This window comes from Triticum dicoccoides, chromosome 6A, assembly GCF_002162155.2.
Source record: "Triticum dicoccoides isolate Atlit2015 ecotype Zavitan chromosome 6A, WEW_v2.0, whole genome shotgun sequence".
Taxonomy (NCBI): Eukaryota; Viridiplantae; Streptophyta; class Magnoliopsida; order Poales; family Poaceae; genus Triticum; species Triticum dicoccoides.
In genome coordinates, this window is record NC_041390.1 from 570,120,653 (window position 1) to 570,141,351 (window position 20,699).

The 20,699-nt window shown below is 48.6% G+C and overlaps 2 protein-coding genes across 2 annotated transcripts; both read right to left on the bottom strand.

Annotated features, from left to right (window-relative positions):
• Positions 1-2,071: 2,071 nt before the first annotated feature.
• On the bottom strand, positions 2,072-3,888 carry LOC119318031 (1-aminocyclopropane-1-carboxylate oxidase-like). Its single transcript, XM_037592535.1, has 3 exons — positions 3,684-3,888; positions 3,326-3,555; positions 2,072-2,968 (listed from the first exon to the last, which is right to left on the bottom strand). The coding sequence occupies exons 1-3, from the start codon at positions 3,813-3,815 to the stop codon at positions 2,341-2,343; spliced, it is 990 nt and encodes a 329-aa protein (XP_037448432.1). The 5' UTR covers positions 3,816-3,888; the 3' UTR covers positions 2,072-2,340.
• Positions 3,889-18,626: 14,738 nt separating this feature from the next.
• Positions 18,627-20,112, bottom strand: LOC119318032 (1-aminocyclopropane-1-carboxylate oxidase 3-like). Its single transcript, XM_037592536.1, has 3 exons — positions 20,035-20,112; positions 19,698-19,927; positions 18,627-19,412 (listed from the first exon to the last, which is right to left on the bottom strand). Exons 1-3 carry the CDS (start codon positions 20,077-20,079, stop codon positions 18,812-18,814), a joined length of 876 nt encoding a protein of 291 aa, XP_037448433.1. The 5' UTR covers positions 20,080-20,112; the 3' UTR covers positions 18,627-18,811.
• Positions 20,113-20,699: the final 587 nt, after the last annotated feature.

Below are 20,699 nucleotides of genomic sequence, written 5' to 3' on the forward strand. Positions count from 1 at the left end.
GGGGGGGGGGGTCACCAGATCCCACACGTGCGGATCATTTTAGCTTTAGGCTTTAGGGCCCAAGAAGCTTAGGGTTTTGGATCGTTCGACGGCTTGGCTTCGGCAGGGCAGCGACGACGGGATGATGAACAAAGAAGCTTCGGATCCTTCTCCGGTGAGGCAATCGTCTCTATTGTCGGTGAAGGATATGAGAACCACTCTGTTCAAGCGGGGATGTCATGGCGGCGGCGACATCCTTGTGGTGAACATGTGTCCTCGGGCTCCGCCGTTGCGACGGCGTCTACTCCAATGTCGGCGCGGAGCTTTGGAGGTAGTCGAGGAGCGGATGTAGATTGTGGTATGCACCGACGACATCTGGAAGACGGGACGTGTACTGGGCTCGTGGTTCGTGGATGGCAGGTATGCTTTCCTCCTCCGACGTCTTAGTCATGTGGGGGTGCCAGATTTAGAGTTCGATGGCATGTCCGGGGTGTTGTCCCGGTCTGATTCTTCAACGGTAATGGCTTCGTCTTTGGCGAGCCACCTTGAAGGTCCGCAAAGCTGCATATTAGCGATGGAGCCGCGTCGAGCTCGGGGTGAGAAGGTGATCCGTTATTTTTTCTTTCGATGGTTGCTATGGTGGTGCCGAAAGCAGGTGACGGACGTTGGTGTCAAACTTAGAGACGTTCTGTTGTCCTTTCAGTTTTGTCATGTCGGTCTTTATGTAACTTGTACTTTAATCTTTATGATATGAATGAGACACATATTACCATGCAAAAAATATATATCATACAATATTCAAATAATCCAATTTTTTTGTTACAAATGGGCCCCATGCCATGTCAGTGCCATGCCGGCTCAACTTACATATACGGATGGGATAAACACCTTATTCGCATGTTCATACCAAGTTTAAGAACTATTTTTCAAATTTAGACACTAAATAAACATGCACAACAAGTCCAAGCTTCACTAATGTTTGCCTCATTTGTATACTAAAGGCAAACTACCACTGGACCGTTTTCCGGCCGATGTGTGCCAACTATTTAGTAAGCTGGGCCTCTATTGCTCACTCACTACAAGGGACCTATGCCGAAAGAAGATAGACTACATGGTCCATGTGTGGTGGTCATCACTCTATAATGCACCAGGGTATTCCACGTTTGTTCTTTCCGACAAAGGAAATACATTAATACCGTGAAGATACTACACACATTCGTTGACACACTGAACAAACCATCAACGTTGAAGCAATTAATCGATATCGTAGTATGTACAAAATCTATATCTATACCTACTAACAAAGATATTAGTGCTTCTGTCCATCCGTTACATAGTTTACACAAAACCCTCTATTTTTTTTTATAAATTAACTCGCAGTACACATTCAAGTCACAGAATGGACCTGGTTTTGCATTTTTCGTAAAACACCATGCATTTTCTGGTAATTAACCTGCAGTTCATACTTAAGTCAAACAAATCTATTTTTGCATTTAACAGAAAACCCCCTATTTTTGTGTTAATCTATATGCAGTCCATAAAAGACAAGTGCTTTTCCAAATTATTCATATATTTAAACCCTCATTCCTATTTTAATATGTTACATATAAAATTTGGTTATAAAAATGTGTAGAATATGAATAAGATGTTATTTTTTCTGATAATATTTTCAAAATGTTAGTTAGGATGCAACTTTAATCTATAGCACATGGTCTGTTTTTCTTTCGGACAGGCGACAACCTGGATTGCAAATAAACACCTCACTAAACTGGACTGAGACGAAATAAAACATTGATAACCACACATGCACAACTCTGTAAAACCTCACAGGGGAAAGGCAACAGATTTCTCCTCGTATTCCGAGCACGCGCTGGAGAGAGATGCATTAGGATTGACCGCATTCAAACACTTCTGAGTTGTGTGAGCACCGACGTCATCGTCGGCGAGAGTGAGAAAGACGATAAGCGGCAACACAAATGTGATGCCCTGTTAAAAAAAGGACGTGGATCTATTTGGGTCTTAAGACATGGTTATTGAGTTAGAGGATTGTGTTATTTTTTCTTTTGTTGTAACGCATGGACACTTTTTCTAATACTACATAAATACTTCCTTTGTACCAAAATAGATGTCTCTGACTTGGTTCAATTTTGGACGGAGGGAGTACATTACTTAACACACATACTATAAAAAGAAGTTGACTCACACGTACGGTAAAACAAGCATCACGGCATGCACTGGCGCACTGCGAAGCCACCAGCGAAAACATTACACACGCATACACAAATTATCTACGATACACCACTTCAATACGTCCCAAAATACTCTTGTTCGGGACTCTGGCACGTACGACCACGTCCCTAATCACGCGGTGGCGATGGGCGCGGCGTCCGCCTTCATGGCCTCGAAGCGCGGCTCCTTGGCCTCGAACTTGTGGCGCAAGTACAGGTTCATGTAGTCCTCGAACACGAACCTCGGGTACACGGCGCTCCCGGCGCGCTCCGCCTCCTCCTCCGACAGCTCCTCGACAAGCGCCGGGGCAGGGAAGATGACGGCGTCCGCGCCGGGGTTGTAGAAGGAGGCGAGGGACATGCGGTTGCCGTCGGGGCGGGTGAGCACGCGGTGCATCACGCTCTTGTACCGCCCGTTGGTGATCACCTCCAGCTGGTCGCCGATGTTGACGACGATGGCGTGGCGCATGGGCGGCACGTCCACCCATGCTCCATCCTTGAGGAGCTGGAGCCCGCTCACCTGGTCGTCCTGGAACAGCAGGATGACGCCGCCGGCGTCGGTGTGCGCGCGGAGGCCGGCGACCAGGTCGGGGCGTGGGCACGGTGGGTAGCTGCTCACCTTGGTGCCGAACGTCGGGCCCCTTGAACCGGCGAATGCTCGCTTCAGGTAGCCCTGCTCCAGGCCCAGGTTCTCGCACAGCAGGTCCAGCACCTTCTCCGCCAGCTTCTCGATCTCCGCCGCGAATTCCTTCATCACTTGCCTGCAACGACGACACGAAAGAGGCAAACAAGTGTCACTTTCTAAAAAGATGATTCCATTCCAATCGTGTTGGTTCCTGCTGCCAAATTAGTACGATTCTGATTTGCGCAACCAATCTTATCTCCTGTTGATATCCCAGTGGCAGTACTATAATTGCTGCATGGTGTTTTTTGAGCTGCTGTACGTGTCAGGAATGACTTTGTGAGAGTACAAAATGCTTGGCCTAACAATAGGCTGCCTCGTCAGAAACTAGAGTTGAATCAATCTGTGGAATCTGGTGCTATCTGTTGGTCTCTTAATGATCAAGTAGCAGGAGTTAATTAATTAAGTAATCACGCGTGCGTGCGTGCGTGCGTACCTGTAGTGGTGGTCGAGGTCGGGCAGGTCGGCGAGGTTGGAGGCGGGAAGGTGGCGGACGAAGAAGGTGCTCTCCCAGTCTACGTCCTTCACGTCGTCGCCCTTCTCGCCGGCCTCCAGCGTCTTCGCCGCGAACTCCTTGAACTGCTCCTCCCGGCAAGCCGCGTAGTGCGCCTTGCTCACCCGCTCAACCTCGTCCATCAGCTCGGCCGAGATGCCATGGTTCAGCAGCTGTGCGCACGGTGAGTTAATCATGTCAATAATCGTAGTACAGTACTACATATGCCTGCTTTCTACAAAATCAATCCACTATAATTCTGCTAAACGAATTGCATAGCATATGTGAGTGGCAGTGGCACCTCGAAGAATCCCCAGTTCTCGCAGGCATCGCGGATGACCCCCATGGTCGCGCCCCTTTCCCCGGTCTCAAGCTTCTCCATGTGGATCACCGGGAAGCTCAACGAGGCAGCGGCATTAGCAGGAAGTGCCATCTGTGTGTGTGTGTGTGTGTGTGTGTGTATGTGTGTGTTTGTGCTGAAGCAGAGAGTGTGTGTGCGTTCTGAGGCCGGTGTGAGTGCTCAATTTATAGGCGCGACCGTGCGAGGGAGAAGGCCGGGACGTAGGAGATTACGACACAGCTTAATCAGTTAACCGCTTTGTTCAATCAATATGGAATGAGGAACAAAGCTGTCTGGACGTACAAAACAAGCGAGATACTATGTCCCAGTTAGTTAGCTATATATAATCGACTTCGTGTAGCTAACCAAGTTGTCTCCAAGAATATCGCTTCTCGCTAATCAATATGCCCTTATGGAGACGGATCATTATGATAAGCACTAACTGATAGGCTGATAGTCTACGCTCGCCATTATTTCATGTATATACCTAACCTAAGTAGTGTTCATGACTCTATGTCGTACGAATGGAGTTGTCTCTTACTTTATAGGTTGATAATGACAAGATTAGGGGTAGTACACCTGACCCAGGCAACATATAGTGGAGTTTTGCTGTCAACAAATATGTTGTACTACTCCAACATCGATCACTTGATTGAAGGACACCGGCCGATTGTGTACATGCACATGAAGCATGGCACTTACGTGATCTATCCATGGATCACTGCTAGAGCTCCTACTTTTGGGCGCTGTCCTACTCAGCAACAGCCAGCAGCAGTAGCTAAATGGCACGTAGATCACTTGTTGTCCAGATTCCTGTATGCCGGTCGACTTAAACCGGGAATGGGAGCACTCCGGTACGCATCAGCTGCTGCATGGTGCTTGGCAGCTGGACAACCAGACCCCGGCCCTGTCCCAGATCCACCCATGGATGGACAGCTCGAGCTAGCCTCTTCGTCGTGCCTGGTCTGATCTCTACTATGATCAGCGTGTCCACCTGTCCCTTCCCCCCCTAGTGTAACATCTCCTTTCTCCATCATAGTAGGGGCCGGCTTAAAGTTCGGCTCTCCAGTCACTAGGGCCCATGACATTGCCCGAAAACTTATCTCGAGCAGTTCAAAAGAACAGCACACAGGGAGAGGAAAAGAGGGACCTAGTTCTATGCATCACATGAAACCCACCATGACCACCAAGAGCACATGACTCACACACCGCTCCAGCTCTCCTGCTGGGAGTGTGTTTGGTTTGTGCTCAAATTTACCGTACCAAAATATTAGCTAGCTAAAATTTTGGTTGAGGCTTTTGTTACCACGAGTTGCTAAGACTGGCTATAAACAAGAAGTAGAGTTCCATTGCCATGCTACAAAATTGGTATCAGCTATAAAATGATCAAGACGTGGCCATGAAAAAAAATATTTTTTTATTCTGATAAAAGGCCGTATTTTATCTTATGTAGAATCAAGAGGTTACGTACAAAGCACAACGAGTACACACCTGGTCTCTGCAAGATTAGAATGCACACAATCAACACTAACGCACACACTCAAAGTATCACACCGGCAAAAATCAAAGTCCAAAGCTCTACCTAGATAGAGGGAAAAAAAAGAAAAATGAAAAAAGTAACAATGATTCAGGCCAAACAATTGTCGACGCAACAAAGATGTTTAAGTGCACACAAGTGGAACATGGACACAACCATACAAACTGAAAATTGTGCAAACATGAAGTAGACAGTCCAACCATAGAGAGGCGTCTTTGGAGCCAAGAGCATCCATCAACGCATATATTACATAGGTCACGGTAAACTGTCGAGAGAAGGGACCACCAACATACCCCACCGGAAACGCTTCGACGATCTCATGCCTACATCGCGAGTGTACATCGATTGTAAATCTGGACATGGCAACCTGCCCCCAGACGATACGCCATGAGCCATCACTTCATCACTGTCGCCACTTTCTGTTGCCACCAACTCCGTCGAGCATGTGCCTCAATGGCTCGGCCATCTACATCGTCAACCTGCATACCGGCACAGTCGACGCGCACCAGCTCCACGATGGATTGCTGCTACCCAGCGCCAAGCATTGTCTCCATGCCTCAGCCACCCAAAACAAGGCACTGAGGTGACAGGGAAGCCACACATTGATAGTGTATACTATGGTGGCAATCCAGGCATAATACAACATGTGTCTTCTTTCTGGCGTCATGCTTTGGTTGGATACCATTTCTTGGAAGTTCAATGCATTCGACATATAAAGTTCAATTTGCGGCGGTGATTTCTTCCCCTCCACGACTCCATGTGCAACTTTCTCTTGGCCTATCCTTGTTGTTTGTATAAAGCTCCCTGGAAACCACCTACAAGTTTGTGCATTAGCTGCATACATTCGAAGACAGAGCCTGCTTCGCTCTTTCTTACAAGTAGAGATAAATGAGCATCAAACGGTTGCAAGCACTTGGTAGCATAATTTCTTTGAAATTCTAGTGTACCTCTGTTTTATTTGCAACAAGCTACTTCAAAAGTACAAAACTCGCACTAATAGACATGGCAGGTAGCTTAGCTTCGCTGGCTAGCCTACCAATACTAAGAAATAGATGATGCCTCGTTCTCGGCCGCGCAAACCAGGCTACAACAAATGCATAAACATGTGCTTAAAAACAACAAAAACTAATGAAAAATAAACAAATGCAAGAGTGTTCTTGCTTTACATTAAAAACAATAAAAAATATGAAGCATGTAACAAAATGATGTATAAAATAGAAACATTGAATTGAATTTAACGTGACGCCGAGTTATAGCAAACATGTGAAGCTTGAACTATATTTTTTTGCTTCAAGTGTTCAACACATCTATCATTCATTACCAAAAATAGCATGACTCGATTCCCCTGGAAAAAAAACATACATGGCTTGATGAGGTGGTATGGTGTGCATATGAGTATGTGCTTGATTTTTTATGCCGTACAAATTCAACCGGATGACTATCATTGATTGAGATGAAGTGAAAGCACGCATGCGTAGAAATTTAGTAGTGAAGACTGGCTATTTAGATATAGAACGCCCCATATTTTTAGCACATGATATTGTACGCAAAATAATATGGACCGTCATTGAGCTAATGCCCGATCTTTGCATAACAAGATGCACATAACCATCACATTCATAAAGAGTTGAAAATGCCTTACTAGAAAGGTAAAAATAGAGCTTATACAACCATCTTACAAGGCCCTTACTTTCACAAAACAACGAATCCATATAACCGGCTAGAAACAAGACACAGATATGTGCATCCAAGCGAATCACGACTGCATATGTCACTTTAGTATGGTCTTTGGAAACATGCGTCTTAGTCATTATATATGCAGTTACACAATGAATGAACTGATTGATTGAATTTTAGCAAACCTAGATATGTAGATCAAGCAGAATCTACTAAGTTACTAAGCTCCCTAGAAATGATGGGTTGTTGTGGCTCAAGGCTCCGTGGATGGTTTGTCGGGCCCGTTTGTAAGAGTGTTCTTCATTGGCCGAGAGCTTATGTGCTTACTCGCATGTAATCATGGTGTTCATGTTGGGCTCACGTAAACACCACCAGTAGATCGCTGTGAAGTGTAACAACATCAGAATGATATACCCAACACCTCTCTTCAGTCTTCACCATGAAGACCATACCACCTCCACCAAGTAAGACCATAGTGACAACAAGAAACAACACAACCATACAACCTAGCATAGGTGGAACTCATCCTGGGCATAACACCTGAAACCCGAACCCCAAACCCTAACCAGTACTACCAGAACTCAAAAAATCCATGCACCTATTTGGGTAGTAACTCCAGAAAACCGAATTTTATTCAGAAAATTCGGGTTCATACCCCGGTACTCGATCTACCCGAAGTTAATGGGAAATGTTAGCCCAACCCTGCAAATTAAGGCCCAACACCACACTATGCCGCAACCCATGTCCTCTTCAATGCCACACACTCTCCCAACCCATGTGTTGGTGTGCCCACATCCAATCTCTCACGCACAGAGGCACACACATCCATTTGCAAGATCCAAACCTCCAGCTTCTGACCTAGCCGCCGCCTCCCTCACATCCCATGTCTTTGCCTGATAGCGGCAAGGGGCAGCATCGTGCCAACCGCCTCCCTCAACAGCGTGTAGAGGTGACGCATGAGCCATTTCCCTCGATGGCGTGCAGTGGTGAGACACCATGCTGGCCGCCTCCCACGATAGCGTGTAGTGGCGAGGCACCGCGCCGGCCACCTGTTTCGCATCCCATCTTCCCCGCCCCAGAGCGGCAAGGGGCAGCATTGTGCCGGCTACCTACCTCAACAGCTTGTAGTGGTGCAGCTTCGCTTTGGCGCCTCCCTCGTCATTGTGCGTGTCGCGTCGGCGCCTCCCTTATCAGCATGTGTGTCGCCTGTTGCATCGCCGCAACAAGATGCAATTCGGGATTACATGAACCCGACCCCGAATTTCCGGGTCGCAAAAACTCGGGCAAGTCCGGGTTTTATTTTTGAAAACATTATTTTTTTATAACCTGAATTACATGACCCGAATTTTTGGTAAACCCGAACGCCGAGGCTAAGGTAAAACTTACAGCTAGCCAACCGCAATAGACCGTGTGAAAAAAATTAACTTACAACTAAAGAACGGCATGAAAGTCGCGTGTCACACTCTAGCCCTGCTTCAAAATTGCGACTAGCTAGCGTGGAACAGAGCAGCTAGGCTGGCGTCTGCTTGGCTTAGTAGATTATGTGGATAAGCTATATAATTTGATTTCCGACCAATATGGTCGTGTTTCGTTGTAAACCATTTTGTTTTCATTGACTTGGACTTTTTTTATTTAATAAAATGATTGTGTGCATCTTAGATGCAGAGATCCGGGTCATCTTGTTGTAAAAGAAAAGAAAAGAGTTGTTCCGGTCTGAGTTTCCGGTCGAGTTGTCGCCATCTAGGCTATGAAACAATGAGTGAGGCTATTTGGCTCCCGAGCTCATCGGCTCCCGTGGTGAACAGCAAATTAAAAAAAATATTAGAAAATAAAAATATCCTTTTTTGCGTGGAGGATGCTTAGGTGCCTGAGGTCCGCTCAAAATTTTAGCTCATCTTGACAACTGAGTAGCCCTCGGGAAAAAAGACAAATTTGGGGTATGTGAAACAGTTTACTCTTGATCTACTGTTCTGACTCAATTTATATTATTTAGTGAGAGCTACTCATATTCAAAGTTTTAAAAACCAGACCGGACCGACGGTCGGGCCGGAAGAAACCAAAACCTGCGATCCTGACAGTTTTCTAAATGCAGGGGATTGATTGAGCAATCAAGCCGAAAAAACCCGATGAACCGGGTGGTTCACAAAAAACCGGTCGGCTAGAAAACCCCTCAATCAACTTGTTTTCGTGCGAACAAGCTGGATGTAGAATCGGAAAAGGAAGAAAAACCCTCTTTTAGTAGGGTTTCAACCATTTTAGGAGCATTTCTCTCGATTTTATCCACGGACAAATCCTATCGGGGGCCAGCGCCTCCTCCGGTGCAACCCCTGCTTGGCACCATGGCGTGGCGATGTCACTTCTCCCTCGCCGCACTACATGGCAGCACCAGGCCACCAGCCCGCACCGGCACTCCCGTGTACCACCATCCGCACCACCTCTATTGACAGTTGGGGACAGGGGCTACCGCCACCTGGTCAGACTGGTACATACAACTTCGATCTCCCTCCGCTCCAGTCAAATCGACCAGGCTTCCCTCCGGTTGCCTCCTTCTACTCCGGTGTCCAGACTAGGAGCAACCGAGTAGGAGGTCCAAGACGCCCGACGGTCACCTCCGATTACAGATTTATTATCTATTGATTTGTGCATTTATTGATAAAATATGTGTTATTTTATTACTTAAAATATCGACAATCGAACTGGTGAATCGGCGGTCCGACCGGTAAAAACCTGAACCGGTAGCCTCGGCGATTCGATTACCGGTTCGATTTTAAACTGTGCTCATATGCAAATGATCTTAAATTTGAAGCGGACCTCACACACCAAATCATCTTCCATGCAAAAAGGAAATCAGAATTTTTTAATTTTTTTAAATTTTCACTTAACCAGGTGCAGATGAGTCTGGACACAGAAATGGATATTCGGTCAAACAATCTGCATTTTTAACGGACTTATATGGATTTATCTATCTCTTTGCTGGGTGGAGTAGCTACTGTTTGGGTTGGCGGTTCATGAATGGTGGGGAGGCATGGCCGGCCGCAAGTGGGGGCGTGTCGCCTCAGATCTGTGCCCATCGGAACAGCTGGTCGCCTGCGCCGTCACACAAAATACGTCGCCGGCCGAAGAGCCGCACGTACGGCCGGCCGAAGAGAAGAAGAATCGTTGGCTGGCTTGCAAGTCTCTGGCCGGTGGAAGTTGTGCTTTACCTTGGTCGCGAGCCATGGCGCCATTTTCCACGCGCGCATGACCCGGCAGAGCAGGCGATCGAGCAAGGCGTACGTGCAGATCAGATTTCCTGGCACGATATGGATCGGATCGAGCAAGGCGTACGTGCAGATCAGATTTCCTGGCACGATATGGATCGGATCGAGCAAGGCGTACGTGCAGATCAGATTTCCTGACACGATATGGATCGGATCGGATCAGCATCCTGACTGATAGCATGCAAAGTGGCAGCATCTGTACACACTGTACTGCGTATGGCTGGAGCCAGGCGGCAAGTGCAATGGAAATCATTTGTATCCGAGTGGTCATTGTATAATCCAGTGCAAAAAACAAAGAGGAAGATCTAACTGCGACAACTCCGGAGGAAAGATCTTCCCTTGGGATCCACGGCAAGCTAGGGATCGAGATCGTGATCGACCGACGAGATGACAATGGTTCACGGCACGGTGAGGAACAGTACACATCGAGGATCCGAGGCGATGCCCTCGCGCCGTTCCGTCGCGGAGCAGAAGCTGGCGTGAGACCGCACAGTCCGACAGCCAAACCAGATGAAGACGGAGACATTGTACCGCTGATGTGCATACAGCTACATGGATGTATGTGAAGACGGAGACTTGACGTACAACTCATCGAGTGGACAGTGGAGGGCCGCAGTGTATACAGTGCACATACGGCAATTCTATGCATGCAAAGCTTTCACTAGGATCTCGAACGATCGACGCTAGCTAGGTAGCTAGAGGCACGCAATTCGTCGTAGCCGCGTACTTCGTGTCAGCCTGCCGGTGGCCACATTCAGGTTCAAACACCTCTCGCACGAATCAGCTGTGTGTGTTTACTATATATTCTACAACCAGCCAATCGATACATATTCGATCCCTACCAACCAAGTATAAGCACGTGAGATTTCTGAGATTGTGATTATATACCTAGGTACATATGCTTTCCAGAGAACTTTTGCAAACGACCGGGAAGCCAAATCTAATCCGTCCCGTTGGGCTGTTCTGCCCGCGTCCTTCCCAGATCGCACGCACAAACCTTAATAATCGACCAACGTAGCCACGAATTTCTTCGCCTGTTTCTATAACAAGATCGCTCTACAAAAGCAGAATGCTTAGACTAATTGTTCCTCTTGTGAACAAGCCCGGCAGCTTCGTCCTGTATTGTCTGTGTGGCAAATGCTAACACCTGCATGTTATGGTAGACTGGTAGTGGTCGAATAACTTTCGCCTTCTTACAGGCGCATGCAAATAATATTTGCATATGTCCTCCTGTCAACTTCTTGGCGGGAATTCCAGATAGGGATCGAGAAAGTGATTAAGTAGTAGCACGTGATGACGACAGTAGAATTTTGGCATCCGCACCACTGAAGCATATGCAATATCTTTTTTGTAAAACAGTCGCAACAAATTGTTTATGGCAGAAGATGGTTGGACGTGATCGGATCATGAGACGCAGGCTACATGCATTAGCACATTCCCATTTTTTCTATCGCTGTGTGCATCGTTTGATGCAAAACCCGGAGGTAATCCTCCTCGAAATAAACCTGCAACTTTTCCACCCGCCGTGACCAACTAGAACTCATCAGGAATAAGAGAATCTGAACGTGTGGCAATTGTAACTTTAGAAAACATTTAAAATGAAGTCCAAACGAGCTTGATGTATGTACAAAGATATGTATGTGGCCAGTCTCATCATCCTATCCTTGCACCAACCAGCCAGACTTTCTCGTCGTCTATCCATTTTTGGAAATCACTCATCCCTTTCGATTTGTTAGAATAAATCTGAGGCATACCGTCGATCATTAGGACTAAGCAATCACATAAGCACGACACCGAGATTTGTTAACGAGGTTTATCAATATGGCTACATCCCAAGGACCTGACTATAGGCGCTCCTCCCCATGACATCGCTACAATATCGCACCCGGTCGCCCTGGACACCGGCACATGCCGCCGGCTTCCCCTGCGTTCCGGTGCTATTATGTTGGCATAGGTTACATCGTGTGTCTATCCTCGCTATATATGAGAGGCCTAGGATACAAGTGTCATACTAGGACACGACTCCATATCCTATCTAAACACAATACAACTACAAGTCCAACTGTAACCTAACTCGTACACTATATTCGACACACCTCTAACAAACACCACCTTGGCGAATATTCTCCACCTCCTTGAATTCGTCAATGCGTCAAACTTCCATGTACATTGGACTTGAGCTTATCCCATGAGCATCACTGCTACTCCAAAGACTCCATGTGACTCCACCTGCAACTTGTAGTCCCTTCTTTTCTTGACCACAGTCAACCCTCGAGCAAAATTAAGTTCCTTGTTACTCTAGTTTGTGCTCCCAACTTCCAGAGTATCCGTCAACGCCATCACACACTGATCACTGATCTACGTGAAAGTGAACAACTCACATATTGGGTGTCACACACAAGAGTTACCTGAACTCAACATCACCGCTCCTTTCTTGACCGCCTGTCTGAAACTTGAAGGAATTTCATCATTGCTTGTAGTCACCCCAAGTCAAATGCACAGTTGTCTCACCACATGTATGACCACCAGAGCCCTGGCTCGTCTCCATGTCCCGTGCGCACCGCACGCCTCGCCGCTATTACCGCGTCGAGCCTCCGCTGTCCCGGTCGAGTCTCAAGGGTAACGAAACCACACCACTCAACCCCCACTGCAGAGTACCACCGATCATCACCGACCGATCATCAACGAGATGTACCTTGGGAAATGGATCCAGAATCTCCTTCTGGCACGACTGGTGGTTGGACTGTGGAAGGCTGAAATTCTCTTTCCCAATTCTCTTCACCTTTGCACAATCGCCTTATTGCACTGTTGCCTCGCAGTTCACTGATGGACAATGGAACCTCAAGCTACATCCGAATTTAACTATGACAGCCATAAGAGAAATGGAGGCCTTACTGACGATTCTAGTTGGAGTGCATCCATCTCTTTCTCACACTGAAACAGATCAGAGAAACCCTTGTATGAAATCTGGAAAGGTCACCACTGCATTCTTCTATGAGCTGCTCACGTTCAGGGGAATCCTTTGCCCAGCTGCTCCAAAGATATGGGACACTTTGATACCCAACAGACATCGGGTCTTCCTTTGGCTGGCTCTACGAGGTAGACTGAACACAAGAGATAATATTCTCAAAAAAGGCTGGACGTCAATCACAACACACAATGGCTGCGACCTGTGCCCTGCAACCGAAAACAGTAGCCATATCATCCTCAGATGCAGGCTTGCTGATGTTGTTTGGGAGCGGGCAGGCGTGCAAGACAAGGCAAGAAGCTCCAATGATCTCCAGGTTTTTCTACTCGCCACGGAACCCCCTGCATATGGCAACCTCTGGCATATTGTCTTTGCAGCCTGCGCCGTGTCTCTCTGGTCTGCCAGGAACGAGCAGGTCTTCCAGCACACACGATGGTCCGCTGGCAAGGTGTTGAGCACGATTGCAGACCTGCTGCGCCTATGGAGTAATCGTGCGAATAACAATGAGGATAGGATTAAGCTGTGTAATTTTGCTGCTCTTTTCCATACCCCTTTTTCTACCTCTTTTTAGGCTTGGTGACGGCTAGCTGCACTGTCGCAGCGCTTACACCACCTTCATGTAATCTGGTTCTAACCAGCCGGGCCTCGCCCGTTTTGAATGCATAAGGTAGATCATGATCTACCTTTTCTTTCAAAAAAAAATAATTCACCGACCGATGACGAGTTTCACGCTTCCATCAGACCACTGGGCTCCAGTCCGAACTGCATGTCACTCGCTTTTCCCAGCTGAATAGGCTTCGACTCTCTGTCGACTTACGCCGTAGCCCCTCAATCCAGCTCCACCTTTAACATGACTCCATGGGAGATGATCAATCCACCCCTGCGCCTCATCGACTTCAAGCTCAGTGTATACACCACTTTGAATCAACCCCGCTCCATAGTCTTGTCGAAGCCACACAAGCCTTCAGGCCCGCGCCACGTGTTTCTACGCCCCAGAAGTCGGTCACCATCAGCATCACGCTCCTATGTCGTTGCCGCCGATCCCACCACCGTCTTCTGTACCAACCGACTCACGTCGATCCGTCAGACTGTCCAGTCCAACCCAGCTGAAGTAGTCCGGCTGCATGACACGCTCGAGGCTCCCAAATCGTCTTCCGCGAATTTTCATCCATCACATGATAATTCCACCTTAGCTGAATTGACTTCCCGCAACGCCTTCAAGCATCCCCGTTGTGCCAACAAATCTTTCACCTTTGTCTGTCATAACCCAAGGTTTTCAGTTCCATTGAACTTCTCCACCTCAAACCTGATGCCCAATGACATCATAATTCTTTGTATGACTGACGTTGTGAAAAATTATCCGAGCTTTCCTCTCACGTGATGCTCAAGTACACAGCAAATCTGTACTACTAGCAAATTGCAACCAAAAACAACCTTCTGGTCTTCACGTGTGTAGCACCCGTGCTCAACTCCTGATGCTAGCGCTGCTTTTTGTGTCAATTCCTTACGCACGTAGTGCTACCGATGGATACGCCGCTTGATGGGTTTTTCTTTCCGCTCAAATCGATCTGTTGCCTTGCGTCCACGTCGCACACAAAGACTCGGTCCTTCTTTTGGTCCAAAACAAAATCTCCTGAACTATCAATCGGATCTGCACCACAGCCCTTCAACGCAGCACCTAGTCAACTCCTTCCTAGCCTGGTCCGCAAGCACAAGCCCACACCGCGCGCCTCCGTACTGCACCACCAGATTGAGCCGCACGCGCTTGCCTGGGTTGCCGCCTTCGCTGTGCGTCCACGTGCATCGCCTGTACGCTCGCCCGATCGATGCACCGATCGATCGCCGCACGTCACTGCTGCCACAACGGGCACGGGTAGCCTTCCGCTGATCCAATGTCATCGAATCCTCTTTCGATTGCTTTTTTCAATCTCGTCGAGAACCACGCCGTAGCCGGCCGCATCTCAACTCAATTCTTCCTCCGAATCAGCGATTGCTCCGATACCACTTGTTAGAATAAATCTAAGGCAATACCGTCAATCATTAGGACCAAGCAATCACATGAGCACGACACCGAGATTTGTTAACGAGGTTCACCAATATGGTTACATCCCCGGGGCCTGACTATGGGCGCTCCTCCCCATGACACCGTTACAATACCGCACCCGGTCGCCCTGGACACCGGCACATGCCGCCGGCTTCCCCTGCGTTCCGGTGCTATTATGTTGGCATAGGTTACATCGTGTGTCTATCCTCGCTATATATAAGAGGCCTAAGATACAAGTGTCATAATAGGACACGACTCCATATCCTATCTAAACACAATACAACTACAAGTTCAACTGTAACCTAACTCGTACACTATATTCGACACAACTCTAACACGGTGTTCGAACTTATGGAAATTCTATAATCTCATGCTACTGTCATCGATCAATCCCCCGGGAAAGCTGGAAGAGAGACGGCCAAAGGAAGAAGCACTACGCGCGCCTACTAAAAGAGGGGAGAGGGGATGAGATAAATGGCGGATCTGCGGCCCATGCACCATTTGCGTGCACTAGGACCGATTCCGCACGAGGGGCTCTGGGAAATTCTTTTGTCATGGAATACTGTTGCATGATCCAAGTACTCGGACCTACCCATGGATGCGTGAGTGAGTGAGATTATGGTTGTATGGATATGACTGATATGGTGTCCTTTTGTCATGGAATACTGTAGCATTCATGTGCACGAAATGACGGTCATGCCTGCCTACAATATCACTGCATGCGTTTAACAAGACAAAATATGAGATTTGTTCTTTTCGAAAATGGAGACAATTTTTTGCCTCATCAATTAATTAAGTGTAAGAGAATCGACTAGATGTAGTCGAAATACAACACCTCGATTGCTAGTTTTGCCACCAAAGCGCATGGATTATTCTTTTATCGAGACAAGGAATTTACCTGGGTGTGTTTTCTCTTGTGTATGTCTATGGTGTCGATAAACCATAAAAACTAAACAAGATATATGAAACAAAAAATAGAGTGATAAGGGCATCTAAACTTGAAATCAGACACCGTGTTTGTTCACGGGCAGTGACACGGGAGCCGGTAATCCAAATTTGCCCACATACATTTCAAAACAAAGTTAAGTAAATAGGACATTTTTTCAAACACAACGGTTGTCAGCATAGCTTGGACACAATTCACATAAACAATCGAAATATCGTCCGTTTTATGTGAATTATATCCGAGAGCTCGCCGGCGGACACATGGCTCAACACGAAGAGGAGCCACTGCCACCGAGGTAGTGGAAGACGCGCCCACATGCCTTTACGACCGCGGCCGCAAGTTCCTCCTTGACATTTGGCCGTACCAGTTGTGGCGCGGAGGCGACGCCGTCTGGTCCTTCATGCACCACTTGACTTGGACGTCGCGGTTGTGTGGGGGAGGGGGGGGGGGTGCCGACGCTTCCTTCACATAGCGGATAAGTGCCACCGGCTCCCGCTAGCTTGACGCAGTGTGGCTTCTCCTTGAGGACACGCAGTGGCAAGGGTGGTGTCGGGCCGCATTCCCGGAGCGACCGCTTTATCCAGCTCAATTTGATGGACAAACTCCTCGTCCGTGACTGCGGCCTCTGAGGGAGGCGCGACTGTTGATGAAGTGGCTCATGATGTGGTTGCTGCTGCAGCGGTGCCTGGTCATCCTAGTTGCATGGAGGATATGAAGATCTCCTTGCCGAAGGAGCCGGCGACCGTGGAGCTTGAGGGCCCCAAAGAGCGTTGGCGGCGGTGCCATGATTCGGAGCTGCCGCCGCCTGCAAACACGGAGAACCATGACTTGGGCATGGTGTGGATGGGGAGAGGAGTTCACATAAGCGGCTAAGCGCGAAAGTGCGGATGTCGTCGGAGCATGGATTGTATTGGCACGTTCGGGTGATCAACCCACTTCAATATAGCGTAGCACCTGTAGTTGGTTTCTCAGGATGACATATCTGCATTGAAGTGCGACACCCATCTGGTCGTGTCGGTCAGCGCCGCCCTGCCATCTAGTCACATCGCGTGTCATCAATGCCAGTGTTGCGACTCTGGGTCAGCATGAATGCAACAAGGGAAGTGGTGCATCCATTGGAGAGATAGCATCGGAGAGGGTTTTAGGTTGGCCAGGGGTGTCAGACGCGTGCGTGGCAGTGGTCCGGACGCCCGCAAAGCCCCCCGGTTTGCTTCTGGTTTGCGGGAAAACGAATGTCTAAATCGGTCCCCGAACGGATGTGGGGGCTTCGAGGGTCAGCGTTGGAGATGCCCAAATGTGCTCTGTTCTAAGTGAGCGTTCCAGGAACTAGTAATTCGGGTACACCCATAGTCGAATCTGGCCCATGGAGGTCTGTTGTCATGATAGCCCGATGTATGCCAGCACGACCCTAATAGTGTGGGAGGCGGCCCGCATTAACCGTTGATCTTTGTTCTCGGCCAGCCTTGTCGATATGGGGTTGGATTCAATCAGGATTTGACCCTCGTGCCAAAGGTCTTCTATGTGGGAATATCTTCTATGTTGTTCAGCCATGTGTGCCATGTGACCTGGTGGCGGTGACGAGGTTGTGTTGGACGTCGGGGCGACTTTCAGTGGTGAGGCTCTGTGGCGAGCAACACTACAGCGGTGGTGGTGCCTCCTCTTGGCTAGGTGGGTAACAAGGGCATGGGTGGCGGGTGTTCCTGATGTCATAATGACTTTGGCGATAGCGATTCCTTGGTCAAGATCCTTAGGCCTAGTGCTAGTAAGACGGTCCATCCCTCATGTTGGGTCTATTACGATGGCACCTCCTATCGCAGGGGCGAGTCTTTGAGCAAAAGCTCCTTCCTTTTGGCGCTGGCCACGACAATGCCTTTGGGTGTTGCTTACCGCTTGCGGATGTCATTGTGTATTTCCCCTTCATGTCATAGTTCTGGAGGGAAGCCTCATCTTTTTGGGATCGACAACAACGGTGAGTAGCATCGTTACTCTCTTGGGGAAGGGGGGGGGGGGCTCTGGTGCATCCATTTACAGCGTGTTGGCGTCTTCTGGTTTTCTTTGTTCCTGGCATGATGTTTTTTGACTCCAGTGTGGAGTGGATTCATTCATCTTCTATCCTTAAATATGGCCTTGTAGTCATCATCCTCGATGCTCTACCCGCAAAAAAGAAAAAATCATCCTCGATGCTCGCTATCCACTGGAATAATAGGTGCATGGTCTGGTTCCCCCAACACTCTAAACTACTCTAAACTAGTGGTGATGATGGATTCCAACCCATGCTTCTTCAAGTACCTGTAGATCTCGTCTCAGGAGTAATGGCTATTGCGGGTTTCAAAGCCTGGTACGGCGAGAATGTTTGTAGGTGTTCATGTCCTTTACTGAATGAATGAATACGTTTTAATCACCACATAGGACATGTGGTAAACAATCAAAACTTGATGAATACGTTTGAATTAAAAGGAATGTGAGCTGAAACATAGTACTCTTTAGAAAAGCAAATAAGAAAAATATATAGGGCATGCAGAGCGATGCCACCAGCGAAAACATTACACACATAATATCTTACAGTACACCCCACATCCACAAACACGTCTGTAAATACTTTTGTCTGAGTACTGGCACGTACGAGCACATGCACTTATGCGCGTGCAGTCCACTAGTCACGCGGTGGCGGTGGGCGCGGCGTCCGCCTTCATGGCCTCGAAGCGCGGCTCCTTGGCCTCGAACTTGTGGCGCATGTACAGGTTCATGTAGTCCTCGAACACGAACCTCGGGTACACGGCGCTCCCTGCGCGCTCCGCCTCCTCCTCCGACAGCTCCTCGACGAGCGCCGGGGCCGGGAATATGATGGCGTCGGCGCCGGGGTTGTAGAAGGAGGCGAGGGACATGCGATTCCCGTCGGGGCGGGTGAGCACGCGGTGCATCACGCTCTTGTACCGCCCGTTGGTGATCACCTCCAGCTGGTCGCCGATGTTGACGACTATGGCGTGGCGCATGGGCGGCACGTCCACCCATGCGCCGTCCTTGAGGAGCTGTAGCCCGCTCACCTGGTCGTCCTGGAACAGCAGGATCACGCCGCCGGCGTCCGTGTGCGCGCGGAGTCCGTCCACCATGTCCGGCCGCGGGCACGGCGGGTAGCTGCTGACCTTGGTGCCGAACGTCGGCCCCCTGGACCCGGTGAAGGCCCGCTTCAGGTAGCCCTGTTCCAGCACCTTCTCCGCCAGCTTCTCGATCTCCGCCGCGAATTCCTTCATCACTTGTCTGCAACGACGACACGAAAAAGGCAACCAAGTGTCACTTTCTGAAAAGATGATTCCATTCCAATCGTGTTGGTTACTGCTGCTAAATTAGTAGGATTCTGATTTGCGCAAGCAATCTTATCTCCTGTTGATATCCTAGTTGCAGTACTATAATTGCTGCATGTTGTTTTTTTGAGCTGCTGTACGTGTGAGGGAATGACTTTGTGAGAGTACAAAATGTTTGGCCTCTTATGTTAGTGATCAAGTGGCAGTAGTTAATGAAGTAATCACGCGTACGTGCGTATACCTGTAGTGGTGGTCGAGGTCGGGCAGGTCGGTGAGGTTGGAGGCGGGGAGGTGACGGACGGAGAAGGTGCTCTCCCAGTCCACGTCCTTCACGTCGGCGCCCTTCTCGCCGGCCTCCAGCGTCCGCGCCGCGAACTCTTTGAACTGCTCCTCCCGGCAAGCCGCGCAGTGCGCCTTGCTCACCCGCTCAACCTCGTCCATCAGCTCGTGCGAGATGCCATGGTTCAACAGCTGTGCGCACGCATATATCAACAGGATCAATATATATATGCTCCAATGAGTTAATCATGCCAGCCCTCTAGAAAATCATTCTACTACTATAATTCTATATGTGGAACCTCGAAGAATCCCCAGTTCTCGCAGGCGTCGTGGATGACCTCCATGGCTGCGCCCCTCTCCGCTGTGCGCGCCGCAACTTCGTGTAGCTAACCAACTTGTCTCCAAGAATATTGCTTCTTGCTAATCAATATGCCCTGATGTAGACGGAGCAGTATGATAAGTACTGTACTAGTAACTGATAGGCTGATAGTCTACTCTAGCCTCTATTTTATGTATCTAACCTAAGTAGTGGTTAATTATGAACTCTATGGCGTACGTTGATGAACTCTATGGCGTACGGATGGAGTTGTCTCTTACTTTACAGGTTGATAATGACAAGATTAGGCGTAGTACACCACCTGACCCAGGCCACATATAGTGGGGTTTTGCTGTCAACAACTATATTGTACTACTCCAACATCGATCACTTGATTGAAGGACACCGGTCGATTGTGTACATGCACATGAAACATGGCATGCAACGTGATCTATCCATGGATTACTGCTAGAGCTAGTAATTTTGCGCGCTGTCCTACTCAGCAACAGCCAGCAGCAGTAGCTAAATAGCATGTAGATCACTTGTTGTCCAGACTCCTGTATGCCGGTCGACTTAAAGCGGGAATGGAAGCACTCCTGCACGCATCAGCTGCTGCATGGTGCATGGCAGCTGGACAACCAGACCCCG